Here is a 19,433-nt window from a genome sequence, read left to right as displayed (position 1 = left end):
CAGCTTCCCGGGGTGACCAGTGTCCCTCCAGCCAAGTTCCAGAGGCAAAACAGGGCCAGCAGACCTGATCTTTATTGGTTGCAACAAGGCGCCAACACACAAAGATCAGGAGCCCCGAGCCTGGGGCTGCGCGGACTTTTGAGACCTCTCCCCATTTCCCATAATGCATTTTTTCAACAGCATCATCAATACAACGCAAATGTCACAAAGTTAGGAGTGTTTGGCGTGTAGAAACATGAGCCCATCACCCAACCCTCTGTTCACCATCCTTGTTCCAGTCACCTTTCAAGTACCTGGACTTAAGTTCCCAAGAACAATAAAAGTATTTACACATCCCCCTGGCTGCAAGGCTTCCCTGTGCTGCTCCTTTGAAAGTATCAGGATTCAATCCACCACCCCTGGATTTCTGCCTGGGGTATGTCCTGTCCTTGATCGCCTCCTGCCTCCTATTCACACCTTATGGAGGGGCAAGGAGTATGTGACCTTTATGTTTAAGGGATTATGGAGGCGGGGGGGGGGCCGATTCCCCTCTTCCAGAGGAGATATTAACCATTGGAACCAAGGAAATCGGTCAAACCATTGAATTTTGGTGATTATTTGAAGTTTCTACAGTTTTCTATATTGGATAGTCAGAGGAAACAGTATCTGCTTATTGCTACGATTTTATAGGCTGCTTTTCTGAGCCTCTGCATGTGTGGTGCTTGTGCAAACGGCGAAGAGAAACGGTCAGGTTCATTGTCCTGGCCTTACTTCGAGGCCCCGGGGGGGGGGGACTTGGGATATTTGGGGAGTCGTCTGAGTGCGCTGCCCCATCCCTGTTTTTAACACCTTGCACAGACCACTTGCTCTGCTACAGGAAGAGCCTTGGGGGGAGAGGACACCTTATTTGCATACAAAAGGTCCCAGGGAGGGAGAGAGTCCTTTAAAGGGTTAGATTTAAAAAGTCACCCTCCTGTTATTTGAGGGCACACACTGTAGTGAAAATGGGGCTTCCCTGACCACAGCTGTGTTGTTGGCATCACCTGGTGGGCCCAGGTGAGACCCCCCCATCCCTGCTTGAGACCCTGGAGAGCCACCTGCCAGCCAGGTGGACCAGTGTGGCCTGAGGTGGTCCAAGGCAGCAGCTGCTCCTCTTGAAGGAACGGGCCCTTGATGGCTCCCAGCCAGGACTGCCATAGCGATGCTTCTGGATGCTAGTTGCTGGAAACTGCTCTTGCGCTGGGTTGCTGCTTGCGCGTTTCCACAATGGGCATCTGCTTGGCTACTGTGAGGACAGAATCCTGGGCTGGGTGGACCCCTTTGGGTCTCATCCTGTAGGCTTTCCCTCTGTTCTTACGTTCTTACGCTTCCTCTGTCCCTTTGCTTGCTGTTTGGCCCTTAGGGTGGCAGCAATGGCGGCTGTTCTCTTGGGGGTGGTGTTGGGCTAAGGGGGGCTCCCCTTGGATTTGGGGGCCCCCAATGGCTGCCTGATCCTAACCTGTGAACTGGGCCACAGCATGTATGTGTGTGTGTGTGTGTGCGCGCATGGTGCCGATCGGGTATTTGCCAGAGGAGGGAGAGGGGCTGGCCAGAGGTGGGGGTGGGAGGGAAGGGGGTGCCCGGGGGCCTTTGCTTAATGCTTCCCTTTCCACTTTGCGCAGATGTGCGAGGAGCCCCTATGCACCGCGCCCAGTACATGCACTCCCCTTACGACCGGCCCTGGAACCCACGATTCTGCATCATCTCCGGAAACCAGCTGCTGATGCTGGATGAGGAAGAGGTGAGAGGCCGGCAGGTCGTGGGAGAGGGGGGCACTGGGGGGGACGGGAGGGTGGGGTGGGCATTTTGCTCCTGGGGGGGCACCGGGGGAGCCCATTGCCCAGCCACCCTGAGACATACAGCTCCTACAACTCTGCATGCAATTACATAGAACTTCCCAAAGACCAAATATATAAATGAGACTTATATTCCACCAAGTGTCCGTTTCTTTAAATATAGCTTTTACATAATGTATGCAGTACCAAAATCATATTCAGGTGCAATACAGGAAGTCTCAAAGCCAAAGCTCCATCCAAATATTCCTTCTTTCAGTAAAGAGAAAATAATCCCTACAAGTGTAATAATAATAATAAGAAGAAGTGGTGTAGGATAACCCACACACCAGAAAAAGCTGTCCACATCCCCGAGAGTGTTGTAGCTTTCCTCTCAGTCACTCAAACTGCAGTGTGAAATCCTGGGATCACTGGATGCCAATCTCTGTGTCCAATGTCTTCCTCCGGTCGGCCCGCAATGGAACGATAAGACGGCAAAGCACATACTCAAATAGAAAAGTCAGTTTCTTAAAACGGAGAAGGCACTCTGCTCATTGTGTAAGGGTTGTCGCTGCTATATTTAAAGAAACAGACACTTGGTGGAATATAAAGGTCTTATTTTTATATTTGGTTTTTGGGAAGTTCTACAGAACTTGCACACAGAATTGTGTGATTCTTTATTTCTCTGCATTCCTTTGCATTGTATTTTGCTTGCCCTGAGATTCGTGGAGGAAAGGGCTATTGAGGGCTGCCAGCTGCCATGTCTGTGCCTTCCATCCACGGCTGGAGGCAGCAGGAAAGGACAGTTGCTCTTGGGTTCATAGAGTCATAGAATCACAATACTGCAGAGACGGAAGGAACCCCGAGGGTCATATGGCCATCTGACCTCTGCTTAAAAACCTTCTGGCGGTTCCCTCACTGCGAGAAGTGAGGTTACAGGGAACCAGGCAGAGGGCCTTCTCGGTGGTGGCACCTGCCCTGTGGAATGCCCTCCCATCAGATTCAAGGAAACAAACAACTGACTTTTAGAAGACATCTGAAGGCAGCCCTGCTCAGGGAAGTTTTGAATGCTTGGTGGAAGGCATATAAATAATAAGTTATTGTTATTATTATTACCAAGGGAGAGTCCACTGTAGGGATCAGATGGGATTACCATGAGGAATTATAGGATATACATCAAGCCATCATGTCCACGATGAAGACATTGTGTTGACTGGGTTTGATATTTTGACGATAATTTCTGATTAAATCCCATAAGATTCTACATTCATGCCCTTTTCATGCCCTTTTGACTCTACTGCCCCTTTCTCTCTCCTCACATGTCACGTACACAGCAGTACACAGCAGTTGCTTTGCCAGGCAGGCATCCTGGGCCATAAAAGATAGTGGGCAGTTTCTTTGATGTAGTTTCTTATATATAATCTTAAAATGTTAATCTTGGAGCCAGGAAACAGATCTCACAGGAAGGTGGTAGTGATCTGGTCTTTCTGGCCATCCTTCTTATCATGTTTATTTCTCAGCTCTGGGGTTGCCAGATGCACCCCTTTGTAGTTCTCAAGTTATTGACCACCCCTTTGTAGTTCTCAAGTTATTTACTACCCCTTTGTAGTTCTCAACTTATTTACCCCAAAATATATGCATGCTAATTAGTGTTGTAGTGTAACTTTTTCCTCACGTGGGGTTTGATGAAATGCTCAGAGGAAATATGACTGGTTCTTACAAGCACTGTGTAAAAGATTCTTTTGCTAATAAAATGGCCTGGTGAGGGGTGTGGTTTACGCACTTTCTCCGAGAGCCTTGCTGGTCAAAGCCTCGTGTCTTGTTTTTAATCAGGGTCCAGTCCTTCCTTGACTTTGCAAACGCAACAGTCCACCACATCCTGAGGGAGACCATTCTGCTGTCAAGCTCCTCTTATCCTCAGAAAGTAATAGCCCCATTCTATATTCTGCCTTGGTCAGACCACGCCTGATTCAGTGAAAGTTCTCAGAGCACTCCTGACATATGGTTGTCAAGCCTCTGCTTAAAGACCTCCAAAGAAGGAGACTCCACCACACTCCTTGGCAGAAAATTCCACTGTCGAACAGCTCTTACTTACAGCTCTTCCTGACAGTAAGAGCTGTTCGACAGTGGAATTTGCTGCCAAGGAGTGTGGTGGAGTCTCCTGCTTTGGAGGTCTTTAAGCAGAGGCTTGACAACCATATGTCAGGAGTGCTCTGATGGTGTTTCCTGCTTGGCAGGGGGTTGGACTCGATGGCCCTTGTGGTCTCTTCCAACTCTATGATTCTATGATTCTATGATTCTCCTTAAGTTTTAGTTGGTATCTCCTCTCTTGGAGATTCCTGCTGCCCCTGCTGCCCCCCTTCTTCCCCTCGGATGATGGCCCAAATCCTGCCAGGCTTTGGCCACCAGCCCCACCACATTCTTTGCAAATGCTGACAGGCTGCTGGCAGCAGCAGTTCATAGAACCATAGAATTGTAGAGTTGGAAGGGACCCTCAGGGGCATCTAGTCCAACCCCCTGCAGTGCAGAAATTTCAGCCAAAGCATCCACGACAGACACCCTCCTAACTATGTGTAAAAACCTCCAACAAAGGAGAGTTCCTTCAACTTCTGAGGGAGTCTGCTAGGAGTTAGGAGACAACCGCTAACTTCTCTGGCGTGTGCTGGAGACCCCCCCAAGGCACCACAGCTGGACTCATGGAGTTTAAGTCCTCGGGTCCGTGGGGGAAGGCAGCCTCCAGCCTCTGGGAGCCTTCCTTGTGAAGCAGGGAGGAGCATCATGGGAAGCCTGAAGTGCAGAGAGAGAGAGAGAGAGAGAGAGAGAGAGAGAGAGAGAGAAGGGAAGGGAAGGAGGGAACCCTGGGGGGGGGGGTCTCCCAGACCCCAGAAAAAGACTTCCCTCTCTGCAGGAGGAGCTGCTTGGTGTGCAGAACGTCCCAACCCTGCCTCCAGGTGAAAGGAAAAGGGAATCTACCACAAGGTGTTGGGGAGAGGAGAGTCAGAAGAAGCAGGCAATGGGGCAGAAAAGGCGCCTGTTCCCTGGGGTGGGTAGGTGTGCGCGCTCCTTCTGAGCAGCCAGAGGATGTGTCAGCAGCAGACATTCAAAGCACACAGCTTCCCTTAAAGAACTGTAGTTCACCTTGCGCAGAGCTGCAATTTCCCCCAGGATTCTTCAGGGGGAGCTGTGTGCTTTGAATGCCTGGTGTGGATGTGGCCAGGGTCGGTGCCTTGGCACCCATTGCGGACTCACTGGTTTGGTCAGAGTCCCCCCCCCCCCTTGTTGAGTTGGGGCCTCGTCTTCCGCTTCTGCTTCTCCCCTGGGAGCACCACATTGGCCCCCGAAGCTGCTTGGGTGTGGGGTGGACTGTGGGGTGGAGCGGGTGGGTCTTCGAGCTCCTTTCCCCTCTGCTATCTCTTGTGCCCTTGTGTCTGCCTCTCTCCTGTCCAGATCCACCCCCTGCTCCTTCGAGAACGCCAGCGGGATCCCGCTCGGAACAAGCTCCTGCGCCGGACCGTCAGCGTCCCTGTGGAAGGGAGACCACACCCAGAGCACGGTAGGGGACCCCCAGGGGGTGGGCGCTGTTATCGGGCGTGGGCCGTGCACTTGTATCATGCCAAGGGGGGAAAGAAAACGTCTTGGAGCGCCTTGTGATCCCAGCAGATCCTGTGCAGGGAGAGATCCTTCTCCACCCTCACCCCCAGCAGTGATCTTGCTTGCCTTCAGAAGTCTTTGGGCGGCAGGACCTTTGAGGTCACCTTTTTGCCCCTGCTTTTCCTCTCAGCTGCAAGGAGGGGGTTCTGGGTTCCACGCGGAGGAGCACAGCCTCTGGGGCAGAGGAGACTGGCAGGAAAAGAGCAAGGCCACCGAGAGCACCTTGAGGGCAGGATCCACCCCATGTCTAGCAGGGTGGCACTTGGGTGTGGGGCTGCCCTCCCCCCGGAGGAGGAATATGGGACCAAAGCTGTTGGTCTGTCTCTGAGATCCACAGGCGACGCTGCCACCCTCCCTCAGCCAAATCTCCTTCCTCCAGGGACATTAGAGCACACGGGGCATGTCCAAAGTGCTGTGGGGGTCGTGATTACAAACCCATAGATGCCCCTCCAGCACCACCAGAGCCCTCACCAAAGCAACGTGCTGTGCTCAGGCCACTGGGACCCCCCCCATCTCAATCCATGCAGGTCGTCCCCCCCCCCGGGAAATTCAAGCTCCTCACCTAGCTATGTTGGAAACCCCAAGTCAGGACAAACTCCCTGCGTGGGGGGTGGGGAACCAGGGCACCCCCCCACGGTGGTGGTGGGATTTGGTGGTGAAAGTGCTCCCAGCACAGGGGGTTGATCCAAGTGATCCACTGTGTGCAGTGGCTTTGATAAAGGCAAATTCCACGCTAGGGATCATTAGGAAAGGAGCTGAAAATAAAACTGCAGATGCCGTAATACAAATCTGTGGTGTGACTGCATGTGGAGCCCGGGGTCCTGTTCTGGTCACTCGCCTCCCAAAGGATATCGTAGAGTTGGAAGAGGTTGTGGAAGGGGCCACTAAGTGACCCAGGCGAGGGAGCGAAGAAAGGTTGCCGCAGCTTCGAGAACAGGCGCGGAAGAGACAGGATGGAAGTCGATAGGACTATTCCTGGCCTGGGGACAACAGGGAACTGGTCGGCCACTGTGAGAAGAGGGGGCTGAACTAGCTGGCCGGATCCAGCGGGCTTTCCCTATGTTTTTACTCCAGGCCTCTCCGCAGGGCTGCTGAGAATGTGGGGGATCTTCAATCAGTTCTGTCCCTCAAATCCTCCTCCAAAAGCTCCCCTGGGCAGGAAAGGGAGGAGCAGAAATTCCCATACAGTGAATGAAATGGTGGGGTCCGAATGGGGCCTGAGCTGGCAGGGGCTGGCCAGGGGGCTCAGGGCCGAGAGGATGTGTCCCTTTCGTCTGCTTGTGTGAAATCACACGGGAGCCCCCCTCCCATGACTCTTGGGGGGGTCACTGGGGAAAGGGAGGGAGCTTCTCTTTCCCCAACCAATCCCCTCCTTAACACACCAGTACCCTAATAATTCCTCTAATCCAGACCAAATTGGGGGGGGTGGGGGGGTGTTCACAGGCGCCTGCCTCGTTTTCCCTTCTGTGTAGAGTTGCCATATGTCCTGAAAATCCCAGACATAGCCTCTTTTGGATGACCAACATGCCCGACTGGGGAGAATTTTATATTTTAAAGGAAATGTCTGGGGTTTTTTTTGGGGGGGGTATTTATTTATTAGGCTCAGGCTGGCAGCGGTTTGGGCTGTCCTCTTTTTTGCTCTTCAGGATAGGACTGCCTACTTCTGCGGTGACGTCTGCCCAGTCACTGTTCCTTAGGGGACTCTCCTTCCCTTCCCCATGTCCACCCCCTGCATGGGTCGCCATGGGGTGAAAGTTCCCCTCAGCTACCCCATGGAGATTTCACTTGGGCTCCCCACACAAGTGCCACCGTGGGGTGAGAGGGGGCAGTAGAGAGTGGAGTTGGGGTGCCCCAGATTAGCTGAGGACACCCAGTTGTTCAGGGTGTGGGAGACAAGGGATTTTGAGGCGCCCCAACATGATCTCTCCAACGTGGATGGGTGGGTAGCACTGACATTGTGGTGGGGTGCTGGGAGAGGGGTCGCGTGGGGGCCCGGAGGTGGTGGAAGTGGCCCACAGGGACATCTTTGGGCATATAGGCAGTACAAGGAAGATGAGGGCGCTGCTGAACAAAGCGCTGGTCCCTGAGCAGCCACAGCCAGGGCTTCTGGTGCATGATAGGACCTGTGGGCACAGTGTCGGTTCTCAATGGAGAAAGTCCCGGGTTCAGCGCCACGTGGCATTTATAGGGGCAGACAAACCCATGGCCTGGCTTGGTGGGGAGACAGCTGCTCTGTGCCCCCTCCCTGGAATCCCAAAGAAAGCCAGTAGGCAGAGCAGGCTGGAGTGAGCTAGGTGGACTGACTCAGGAGACGTTCCTCGCCTCGCCCTTCAAGACCCCATCCCAAAGGGACCCCGAGTATTCCCTGAGGACCCTGCCCTGGCCCCACTGCAAGGGCTCAGGGTGAGTTGCAATGTGTCCTGGTCCCATGGCCGCTTGGCGGCTTGTGTGGATGGACTGGGGTTTGGATCTGGTCTCTGGAGAGGCAAAATAACCAAGGCCACGGAGGAGGAGGAGAGGAAGAAGCAGCAGCCCTGCTGAAGCAGCCCCAGCGTGGCTTCTGCAAGGCCCAGTCCCAGCTCACAAACCTGTTAGAGATATTTGAGGGTGTCAATAGCTCAGTAGTGATAATAATATTAATAATAATAATTTATTTATATCCCACCCTCCCCAACCAAAGCCGGGCTCAGAGCGGCTAACAACAATAAAAGTAACACAGCATTCTAAAATCAATTTATTTTAAAGCCAATTCACTTCTATAGACAGAGGGGATTTGGATGATGGGGGCCTTGGACTTCCAAACAGCTTTGGGCAGAGTGATGTATGGGGGGGGGCGGATCTTAACGTCACATGCACACTCCTGGGGTCTGAACGGGAGGTGAGAGCCCAGGAGCGAGACCTTGGGGTCATAGCAGGGACCTCTATGATCATTAGAATAGGGATCGAAGATAGAACTGCCACTCTTACCATTCCATTATACACATTGATGGTGCAGCTGCCTGTGGAGCCCTGTGCCCTGTTCTGGTTGCCTCAGCTCAGAAAGGATATTGCAGAGTTGGAAAAGGTTCAGGAGAGTGACCCAGGGATGGAGCAGTCCCCTGTGAAGAAAGGGACGTTTCGTGTAGAAAAAAGGCAAGTGAGAAGCGAGATGGTGGTTGGTGTTTGTGAAGTTCTTGGGTCCTGCTTCTTCCCTGGTCGCCCCCCGTGAGGAGAACAGGGTGCTGGGCCAGGGGGGGTCCCCTTGCTTTGGGGCCTGGGACATTGGCAGGGGAACCAAAAGGCTTGCTGACAAAGCTATTGTACTGCCAACCATACTGTACGCTTGTGAAACACGGACCACTTGTAAACGCCACCTCCAGCTCCTCGAAAGATTCCATCAAGGGTGTCTCCGGAAAATTTTACCCATCACTTGGGAAGACAGGCAAACTAACACCAGTGTCCTGGAGGAAGCAAAGATCACCAGTGTGGAAGAAAGAACTCTTCAACATCAACTTCATTGAAGAAGAAGAAGAGTTTGGATTTGATATCCCGCTTTATCACTCCCCTTCAGGAGTCTCAAAGCGGCTAACATTTTCCTTTCCCTTCCTCCCCCACAACAAACACTCTGTGAGGTGAGTGGGGCTGAGAGACTTCAGAGAAGTGTGACTGGCCCAAGGTCACCCAGCAGCTGCATGTGGAGGAGCGGAGACGCGAACCCGGTTCACCAGATTACGAATCTACCGCTCTTAACCACTACACCACACTGCCTGACCATTGGACTGGTCATATTGTGCAGATGCCTGATTATTGTCTTCCAAAGCAACTACTCTATTCCAAACTTTAAAATGGGAAGCGTAATGCTGCTGGTCAACAAAAGAAGTTTAAAGACTGTCTCAAGGCAAATCTTAAAAAATGTAGTATAAACACCAACAATTGGGAAACACTAGCCTAAGACGAAAGGGAGAGACGTGCGAAGAGGAAGGCACGCTTGGCAAATCCACCCTGTGATCAGCTCCTGCCCAGAAACCTCTGTCCGCACTGTGGAAGGATGTGTGGGTCCAGAATTGGCCTCCACGTCACTCACGGACTCACTGCTAAGACCCTGCTCACGGAAGACAATCTTCCTCGGCTACGAGGGATCGCCAAAGCAGCAGTAGCAGCATTTGGTTTGTTTAGAAAAGGGAAGGGGAAGCGCCAGAAGCCTTTTTCTGGGTGAATCCCCACCCCAAGGAGCCGCCTCATATCTCTGGGGCCACCCATGGGCGCTCTTTCTTCCTGGGGAAGCTGACGAGTGTGAGAGTGTGTTGGGGGGACCCTGGCTGGGCCTCAGCTGCAGCCCCCGCCCTCGTGACCCACTGCCAGCAGCTTCTCAGCTATTCACTCCAGAGCCCCCCACCCGCGCCCCATCCCATAATAGTGAGTTCCATTGAAAGGTAACGGCTCCTGGGCGCTTGACAACTGTTGCTATAGGAACCCTCTCTCCCTCTGGCTTCCTTCCCAGGCAGCCCTATTCAGAGCTGGGTCTCCGTGGGTGTTGCTGCTCCGTGGGGCTGGGAGGGACCCAGGAGTCCGGGCTCAGGCGCCCTCCCTGCAGGGGGAGAGGGGCAGCGTTGAGCCCCGCGCCCTGCCGTGGAGGGCTTTGTTCCAGGCCCCCAGCTGAGGGTGGGGAGTCCTGCTTCTTCCCCGGGGTCCCCGGTCCTGGCTCCCCATGGACCCCCTCTCCGGGGACGGGGGTCTTTGGGCTCTGACCCGCGCCCTCTTCTCCCGCGGGGCTTGTGGGGAGGGGGCAGTGTGCGTGCCCTTTGCTCCCCTCCCTCTTCATCCTCCCTTCCCCCCTTTCCTGCCCGAGGTTTAAAAAAAGATTTTTGTCTCCCTGAGAAGTTGGCTTAAAAGGTTTCCATGGAAACTCCAAGAAGAGATGAAGGGGAGAGGCAGCCGGAGACAGGCGGAATCCGGGGACATGCCCCCCCCCCAGCACACACACGCGCACACGCGACGCCCCCTCTTGGCCGCGGCCCTCCGGCGCCCCCTGCTGGCCCGCCGCCAAACTCCAGCTGACCCCGAGTGACCCTGCTCGGGCCCAGGGGCCCCGGGCCCCCCCGGACCCAGAGATGGGGGGAGAGAGACGCGCAGAGTCCGGGCTTTCGTGGCCCCAAGGAAGGGAGCAGGGGGGGGGTCTGCAGACGGGGCCTTTTCCACGGGGGGGGGGCGCAGGGAGTTGGGGCTTCTGGCGGGCCGGGATCCCGGGCCCCTCCGCCGCCCGCCCGCCCGCCCTGCCCGTGCCCGTCCCTTCTTCCCGGCTCTCCCGCGAGCGGCTGCTGACAGGCGAGCCCGTCTCCTAGCAACGGCTCGGCATGCTGCGGGGAGCGAGCGGGCGGGCGGGCGGGCGAGGCGGCGGCGGCGGGCACCGAGCGGGCGGGCGAGGAGCAGGCAGGCAGGCAGGCAGGCGCAGGAGCGGGCCAGCTGCGCCGCCGGGCCGGCGGGTGCCAGGGGGACCTCGGCCCGGCGGGCTGGGGGCGCTGGTCCGGCCGCATGGCCAGCTAGGCTGGGGCCCGGCGGCCCCCCGATGGGCCGCGCCCGGGGGCAGCAGCAGGAGGAGGAGGAGACGGAGCCCTAGCGGCCCGGAGGCCCCTCTGGCGCGCAGGTAAGGGCCGGAGGCTCCGCCGCGGGAAGGGGGGGGCGAGGGCGCTGCGCGGGCGGAGGAGGCATCCGGGGGGGGGGCGAGAGCAGCGCGCCCCCGCGTCTCTGCCCCAACGGGCGGGCGGGCAAGCGCGCCCCCGGCGAGGGCACGCGAGGTTGCGGCGGGGCGCTGGGCTGGCGGAGGCCGATCCTACGGAGAGGAGACGGGGCTCGGCCTGCGCTCGCTTCCCGGGGAGGAGGGGGTCGCCGCCTGCCTGCGCCGTGCGCGCGTGCGTGGCGGGGGAGGGGACAGGGAGCCCCCCTCCAGCCCTGGCACCCGGGCAGGAAGCGGAGGAGATGCCCTCGCCGGTGCCCCCGCCTCTGGAGCGCAGCGCCTCCCTGGCCCTTCTGGAGGACCTCGGGGGAGCCCAGGGGCAGTTGCCCAAGGGGGCTCCTCCCGGCCCAGCGTAGCCCCCCCCCCAAGGGAAGCTGGCAAGGCCTGAGAGCAGCAGCAGCAGCAGCTCCCCCACCTCTCTCCCCCTCTCCGCCATGCCAGCTCCTCCCCAGTGCAAGCCGAAGCTGCCTGGCTCCTGGGGTGCCTCCGGGGGGGGGGGCTGAGCTGCTCCCCAAGGCTGGAGGTCCCAGCGGCAAGAGCGCCTCTGAGCGTGCCTTCCCAGCCCCATGGCAGCCGGCACAAGACCGGGGTGCAGGTGTGCTGAGGGGCAGCAGCTGAGCATCCCCCCCCCATGGGCAGGTGCCACAAACCTCTCCATCTGGCTCCGCAGAGGCTCAGCTGGAAGCTGCTGGCTGGCTTTGCCTCCCCCCCCCCCGCCCCTGAAGGCAGACCAGCAAGCCAAGAGGGGGAAACCCAGCAGAGCAAAGACCCCCCCCCCTTGGGCAGGGCTCCTGCGGCTTCCCCTCCTTGCCCTCATGCTGCCTTTCAGCCACTGCAAGAGCCACATGGCGGGGGGGGGGGCTGGCACCCCATGGCAGGAATGGGCACCCATAGGAGACCTGCAGGGGGGCTTTGCTTAGAGGGAACCCAGCGGTGGTTTTTGAAATGTGTGTGTTGGGGTAGGGGAGGAGATGTTGCCTCAAAAGACCCCCCCACGTGGTTCCTCCTTGGGGCTGGACATGAGGAGGGGGGGCAGCAGGCAGAGGAGCTGCTCTGTGGTTTCCGCTCTGGATTTCTTTCCCTCTCTGTGGTTCTTTCTCAAGGTGCCTCGGCCCAGATGTGGGGTGGGTGGAGGGGGGCCTGTGCCCCACAGCCTGGAGAGGGGGCCTGGCTGGCTGGGGGGCAGCAAAGACAGATGGCTCCCCCACGGAGGAGAAGGAGGCGCAGATCCCTCGCTCTGTGTGCCTGGGGGAGGGCAATGGGCACAGCCCCTCCCTTGTTGGGGTTCAGGCAGCAGCCACCTTCTGCTACCAGGGCATCAGTGGGCGGGGGGGGGGAGGGAAGTGCTGATGCTGGGAGGAAGGGGCCAGGGATGGCTCCCCCCCCCCCCGGGCCTGGTTTGGCAGCTCGTCATCAGCCACAGCCCCCCTTCCCCCCCCCCCGCTCAACTGCCCCCAGACCAGAGCAGGAGACTTTCCTCTGGGAAGGCTGGCTTGGTTTGGAAAGTCCTCCCTGGGGGAGGGGGGGCCTTTCTGCCCTTTCCTCTCCCCTCCCCAGTCACAAGCTTGGCCTGGCTGGAGGGGCCTTGGCTGAGCCCTGGGGCAGAGGGAAGGTGAGCTGCCTCCTGGGCCCCTCCTGCCCTCTGGACCCCCTGCAGGCAGGCATCCCCTTCTCTGGCCCAAGAGGCAGCTCAGGAGGGACCCAGGGGCCGCCCCCAAAGCCCCTCCCTCTGCACCCACCTGCCCACCGGGCAATGCAGAGACAGAGGCACTGGTCGGGTGGGAGGCTGGTGGCTCCAGGCGGCTGCTGGGGCTGCGTCCTGGGTGGCCTCTCTGGCAAGAGAAGGAGGCTGCTCCAGCTCCAGCCGCTTTGGGGCTCTTCCTAGCTGATTGGCGCCTGCTCTCGCTCACTGCGCCCCCCCCTACTCCTGGCCTGCCTGTCAAGCGCCCATCACCCCCACCCCGTCCTGTCAGCATGGCAAGCTGCTTCCGAGCAGATGTGCCTAAATTGGGGGGGGGGAGAGGCCGCAATATCTGGCTGCTCAGCAGATGTGCCAAAGAGCCCCCCCACTTGAGTGACGGCTGACATTCCAGCAGCCCTTCTGGGCTGGGGGCTCCTTGCCCCGGCCCCCTCTCTGGGCTCCCGTGCCCTGACCCGGTCGGAGGTTTCAAGGCAGGCCTCGTGCCGAGTGACGGAGGGAGGAGCACCCCTGAGATGCGCTGCCCAGGTCCGGCTGCTGCAGCCCAAAACTGCGGAGCTGGCAGAGCTGGGAAGTTCAGGAAAAGGGCAGACCAAACAATGGAGGGGGTGGAGAGGCTGCCCTGGGAAGGAAGGTGGCTGCCTCCTGTGGGAGGGAGTTCCAGAGGCCAATTGTGGGCTGCAGGAAGCTTCCTACGTTCCGCTTTCTGGGATGCTCACAAGTTCTAATGCTATGAGAGAGGGAGGAAGACTTCTGCCTCCCCCCTTTTTCCTTACGGGCCAGGCTGCCTCTGCCTCTGCCTCTTCTCTAGCCTAGAAAGTCCCTTTCTTCACTTTGGTGGCTCTTTCCTGAGCCGCTTCCCTTCTGAGGTGAGGCAGCCAGACAGGGACACAGGGCTTCAGATGTGGCCGTCCTGTAGACTTGTAGAATGGCATCAACATTTTAGATTTTGTGGTGATTTATGTGGAAATTGTTTAGCTTGGTTTTCTATTTTTTTTATGTTTCCTTCATTGTTTATGAGTACTTTTGTTACCTTGCAGTTATGTCTTTCTTTACGTTATAAGCCGCCTTGGGCATGGTTTCAATTGTGGAAAAGTGACATACGTATACAATTATGTATATATGTAGGAATATTGGCAGTTTTATTTTCAGTCACTTTCCCAAAGACCCCTAGTATGGCATTTGCCTTTTTCATGGCCTCCACACAATCTCTTCACCAAGGTCCCTGCTGTGACCCCAAGGTCTCGCTCCCGGGGAGCCGTCGCCTCCTGTTCAGGAGTCTGTATGTGAAGTTAATATCCCCCCCCCATCACTTTGCTCTGAATTTATCCTGAATTGCCTTTGCCATTTTACCACCCATTCCCTCAGTTTGGAGAGGTCCTTTTGGAGCTCTTTGCAATCTCTTTTTGCTTTAACAACAATTTAGCGCCATCCACAAACTTGGCCACCTCACTGCTGGCTCCTAACTCTGGGTCACTGATGAGCAAGTTCAAAAGCTCAGGTTCTGATCCTTGGGGGACCCCCGTTTCTCTCCATTTGGGAAACCGATTCCTGGTGCCCCTCCTCTTGTTCCTTGACTGCTCAGCTGACTCAGAAGTCTTTGGTGAGGAATTTGGTCCAGAGCTGTTTGACAGTCCAAGTACACCGCCAGCCAGATCTCATAGAACCCTAGAGTTGGAAGAGACCACAAGGGCCATCGAGTCCAACCCCCTGCCAAGCAGGAAACACCATCAGAGCACTCCTGACATATGGTTGTCAAGCCTCTGCTTAAAGACCTCCAAAGTAGGAGACTCCACCACACTCCTTGGCAGCAAATTCCACTGTCGAACAGCTCTTACTGTCAGGAAGTTCTTCCTCATGTTCAGGTGGAATCTTCTTTCTTGTAGTTTGGATCCTCTGTCTCAATGGCTGGTTTGTGAGATGGGACCTGCTCTTGCAGAAGCCGTGCTGGTGCTGCTTCTGGGCTCTTGCTTAGGTTACCTTTAGCGCTGCTTTTCACTTGGTTTTGGCTGAGTGGCCTGTAATATCCCGGACAGAGGGACAAGTCCTCCCTTGCTGAGGGGAGCTGTGTGGCCCTCAAGTCTTGCTGGCGCCTGGGCCCTTCTCTTTGGGGTGCCTAGTTGCCCACAGACAGAAGACCGGGAGGCTGGGCGAGGCTGGAGCTCCCTGGGGCTGTCTCCGTGTCTGGGGCAGGGACTGGGAAGTGGAGGAGCAAGAGAGGATAGCAGTGCCACAGGCAGAAGCCCAACCGGTGCTGCATCTCTAGTGCGTTGCGAGGGGGGTAACGTTGGCAGCCCCAGGATGGGAAGGGGGAGGGCACTGCCTGCAAGCACCCCCCCACCCCATGCCTCTTCTGAGATGGCAGAGTGCAGCATCAGCCCCGACCCCTGGGTCCTGTGGGGGGGGTGTCTTTGGTGGGGGTGGTCTCTCAAATGCAGGTGGCACGTGGCGGGGGGGGGGGCGTAAACAGCCAGGCAGGCCTCTGTGCAGCTTTTGCTGCTATTTCCAGCTCTGACGCCAATTCTTTCTGCTATTTGAGGCTCCTGTGTGTCCCCCCCAGCCCCTCCTGAGGTGGAGGAGGAGCTGCCTCCGGCGTGCTTCTTCCCTCCCCCCCCCAGCTGCTCATTCACAACCACCCAGCACCACACATGCCAGGCGGTCCCTGGAGGCAGCACACAGGAGCCTCTTTCCGCCCCCCCCCCATGATGCTGCCCCTGTCGCCTATGGGGAGAAGAGGGAGCCCCCTTCTTCCAGGGCCAGAGCCGGGCTGGGGGAAGGGGCGCCCCCGCTTCTCTGTCCACCACATGCGGAGGCTGGGACGGTGCCCCCCCTTTCGGCGGAGGGGGGCGCTGTCTGTGTCCTTCTGCTGTCGCCCCCCATCCCTCCAAGAAGACCCTGCAGCCCCACCGGGGCCCCCTCCCCCTGTGGCCTCCACTCTCCTCCACTGGCTCCCAGGGGGCACCCCCCACAGCAACAGGGGGGCACCCCCCGTGACGGCCGCCTCTCCTTTTGCAGAGCACCACGCTGCCCGGTCCCGTCGGAAGAGCGTCCCCGGAGGGAAGCAGTACAGCATCAACATGGACGCCCCACCCGCTCCGCCCTTCCGGCCCTCGGTGAGCAAAGACCCCTGGAATGGGAGAGTCGGAAGGGGAAGCCAAGGGCCATCTAGTCCAGCCCCCCTGCAGGATCCCTCCAGCCAAGGGCAGGCCACCCAATCATAGAAACGGCAGAATTGCAAGGGGCCCCTGAGGGTCATCGATCTGACCCATTGCAATGTGGGAATCCCCATTAAAGAATCCCTGACAGATGGCCAGGGGGGGATGACAGGCCTGGGGGAGGGAGCCCCCCCCCGTGGGACCCTGCCCCCACCTTGTCCTGGGTGCCGCTCAGACCCCTGTCTGCAGGAGAGGCAAAGGGGGCAGGGCAGGGGGGGAGAAGGGGGGCCGGCACCCGAAGAAGCCGCCTAGCAAGAGCCCACCCCCAGCAAGATATGGGGTCACAGTACAGGAAGGGGGGGCAGCTGTGAAGATCCAAGGCTGACCAGCTCCCCCCAACCCTCCCAGTGGGCATGAGGGACTGGGGGGGGCCTGGCTGCTCAGCCCCAGGGGGCCAGTGTGGGGACAGGCCCTTTTCCTCCCCAGGAAAGCAGAGATGGAGGTGGGGGACATGCTGAGAGGCTTCTGGGAGGAGGCAGGGGGCCACTCCTCTCTGACTCTGTCTCTCCCCCCCCTGACCTTTGGGGCCCCCAGCAGCAGGGATTCCTCAGCCGGCGCCTGAAGAGCTCCATCAAGCGCACCAAGAGCCAGCCCAAGCTCGACCGCACCAGCAGCTTCCGCCAGATGCTGCCCCGCTTCCGCAGCGCCGACCATGACAGGTGAGGGGACGACGACGGCAACGAAGAGGGCCAGGGCTCCTCCCCCGAGAGGTGGAGGCTGGGCCGCCCCCCCAGTGAGGGGCAGGTGGGGAGGCAGGTTGGGGTGCCCCATCCCCTGCAGGTGGACGCCAGGCCCGTCTCCCTCCCCCCCCAAATCCTTGCCACTGGACGCTCTCCACCCCGACCCCCAGATCCCCCTGCTGCTGCCCCCCTCCCTCCCCACGGCGGTGGCTGCGCTTGGCTGCCTCCCTGGGAGGCTCATCCCTGGGTCCCCGCATGTATTTTTAGCCTCCTCCCAGCCCCCCCCCCCCGCTCTGACGGCAGCCCCGACACGCTTGGGCTCTCTCTCGCTCTCCCTCCGCTTACGCCGCTCGGCTAAAAATATCCTCCTGGGGGCGGCAGCTCCGAGCAGAAATGCCACTGGGGAAGGGAGGGGGCCTCCCAGCAAGAGGAGCCAGCTCACAGGCCTCCTCTCGCACCCGCTGCCCACAAGGGGAGCCCCAGGGGGGTTCTCTGAGAGGGCGGGGGGCAGCTCTGTCCTCAACTGGAGACACGGAGCTGGTGGGGGACCCCTTTGCCCCCCAGCTGCCTCTCTCCCTCCCAGAGGCTCCCCTGGATAAGAGAGAGAAGGAGCGGTGGGGCAGAGTGGGGGGCCGTCCCCCCATCCCGGGAACCTCCTCTTCCTCCCCCCCCCCCCGTGTCCGGGGCTGATGCTGCCCGCCTCTCCTCTGACGCTGCTCTCCATCTCTCTCTCTCTCTCTCTTTCTCTCCTCCGCCTTGACCCCGTTCCAGGCTGGGACCCCCCTGGCAGCTGCAGAAATGTCCCCCTGGGGGGCAGACGCCAGGTACCCCACCTGAGGGTGGGCTTTGCCCCAGCCGCCACCGGCACCTCCCTCCTGCCCCCTCACTCCCCCTCCCTCCCCACCCCGTAGGAGCAGCCTCACCTGCGCCCCTCCTTCAGGCTCCCTGGCACCCCCTGGACCCGCCTCCCTCTGCTCTCCCCGCACTCCGGACGCGGCCTCCGCACCCCCGCCTGCCTGCCCCCCCCACCCCTCCCCGCCTGACCTGTCCCTTTGCCCCCCCGCAGGGCCCGCCTCATGCAGAGCTTCAAGGAGTCCCACTCCCACGAGTCCCTGCTCAGCCCCAGCAGCGCCGCGGAGGCCCTGGAGCTCAACCTGGACGAGGACTCCATCATCAAGCCCGTCCACAGCAGCATCCTGGGCCAGGAGTTCTGCTTTGAGGTGCGTGGGGGGGCGAGAGAAGGGAGGGCTGGTGCCTGGGCACGTGCAGAGCGCAGGTGACCCCGGCCCTTCTGCCGCCCCCTCCAGGTCACCACGTCCTCGGGCACCAAGTGCTTTGCCTGCCGGTCGGCCGCGGAGCGGGACAAGTGGATCGAGAACCTGCAGAGGGCCGTCAAGCCCAACAAGGTATGCCCCACACCCCAGCCCCCCTTGGCCCTGGGCTGCCCCCCGGCACCTGCCAGCCCTCGCCACTGGCTTGAGAGCCTGCTCCCCAAAAGCTCTCAGGTGGGCAGGGGGCCAGTCAGCCCCCACTTCCTCCCGTGAGGTCACTTCCTTTGCACCTGCTTCGCTCTGGGACGGGGGCCCTCCCTCTGCTTTGCCCCATGGCGCTACAAATGATAGGGGGCCCTCCTGCTATTCCCAGAGAGGCAGACGGGCTCCGGTGTGGCTGTCCGTCGTCAGTAGGCATCTCCTCCTCTCTGAATCTGTCTGTCTTTCCCTCTTTCCAAGCCATCCCGGCCTTCGCCGCCCCCCTGTGGGAGGGAGTTTCACAGTTTAACCAGGCGCTGCCCAAAGAAGCACTTTGTTTTATCTGTCCTGAATCTCACTTCCTGTGGCTTCCTTGGATGTCCACAAATTCCAGTGTCATGAGGGAGGGAGGAAAGCTTTCTCTCCCTCCACTCTCTCCAAAGTCCCCAAAGCTGCAGCCTTTTCTCACGGGAGAATAAATCTGCCCCCTCCCCAAAACCGCAGAAACAATAATTCCACACAGCGCATCGCAGGCAGGGCAGCAGAGCTTTCCCCTCCGCTTTTGGGGGCTGGCGTGAGGGAGGGCATCTTCAGCCACAGAGGCTGTCCCAGAAGCACTTCTTTGGAGAGGCAGTTCCACATTCTTGGGGTCGCCACTGAGAAGTCCCCCTCGTGAACCACAGGCAGGCCCCAAACCGTGGCAGGCGTCCTCCTTCTTGCTGATCTGCTTTGGGGCGTCCCTCTTTCACTCCCAGGTGGAGAGGACCAGCCCAGCCTCCCGGGCTGTGTGTGTGTGTGTGTGTGTGTGTGCCAGCTCCCTAGCAGAGCGTGGCAGGGATTGGGTCCGGCATATGAGAGCTGCATGTGTTCCCTGGGAGGCAACTTGCTTTTCTGCAGACCTTCCTCTTCATCTCCGACTTGTGCAGCTCTTCTGTTGGGACCCGGGTTTCCTGGGGCCATCTGTTTCCACCCTGCTTCATTTGGGCCAGGGGCACAGAGGGCCAGTAGTGGTGAAGGAAGGGCCACCTCCTGCCCCAGAACAGACCAGGCTCCACTAGCTGCCTCCAAACGGTGCTGTCTCAGCCTTGAAATTGAAAAGAGAGTGACTGTGGTTCGGAAACAGCGATTCGCAGCAGAGAGCTAAAAGCCCAAGAGGAGATGACGGAAGCTGCAACTTGTTTTCTCCTGCTCTGGAGGGTTGGATTCGAACCACTGG

At 58.8% G+C, this 19,433-nt stretch overlaps 2 protein-coding genes across 9 annotated transcripts in view; one reads left to right on the top strand and one right to left on the bottom strand.

Moving 5' to 3' along the window:
- Positions 1-19,433, bottom strand: part of CUTA (cutA divalent cation tolerance homolog) — a 94,073-nt gene that overhangs the window by 30,396 nt on the left and 44,244 nt on the right. The window lies entirely within an intron of this gene.
- Positions 1-19,433, top strand: part of SYNGAP1 (synaptic Ras GTPase activating protein 1) — a 69,068-nt gene that overhangs the window by 10,426 nt on the left and 39,209 nt on the right. For 4 of the 8 annotated variants that reach the window (XR_014216526.1, XM_082211217.1, XM_082211214.1 and 1 more), the window contains exons 2-7: positions 1,641-1,759; positions 5,238-5,343; positions 15,869-15,966; positions 16,603-16,727; positions 17,815-17,968; positions 18,056-18,154. Coding sequence is in view for 7 of the 8 variants with exons in the window: in XM_082211217.1 (XP_082067343.1) it covers positions 1,641-1,759; positions 5,238-5,343; positions 15,869-15,966; positions 16,603-16,727; positions 17,815-17,968; positions 18,056-18,154 (701 nt within the window). In the remaining variant the exon portion in view is untranslated. Of the gene's footprint in view, positions 1-1,640; positions 1,760-5,237; positions 5,344-10,934; positions 11,065-15,868; positions 15,967-16,602; positions 16,728-17,814; positions 17,969-18,055; positions 18,155-19,433 lie in introns of those variants that run through there. The other 4 variants (XM_082211215.1, XM_082211220.1, XM_082211219.1 and 1 more) reach the window with 3 other exon arrangements.

The sequence above is a fragment of the Podarcis vaucheri genome, assembly GCF_965113315.1.
Source record: "Podarcis vaucheri genome assembly, chromosome: 2".
Classification (NCBI taxonomy): Eukaryota; Metazoa; Chordata; class Lepidosauria; order Squamata; family Lacertidae; genus Podarcis; species Podarcis vaucheri.
The sequence above is the reverse complement of the archived record's forward strand: the minus strand, read 5'-3'. Positions and strand labels throughout refer to the sequence as shown.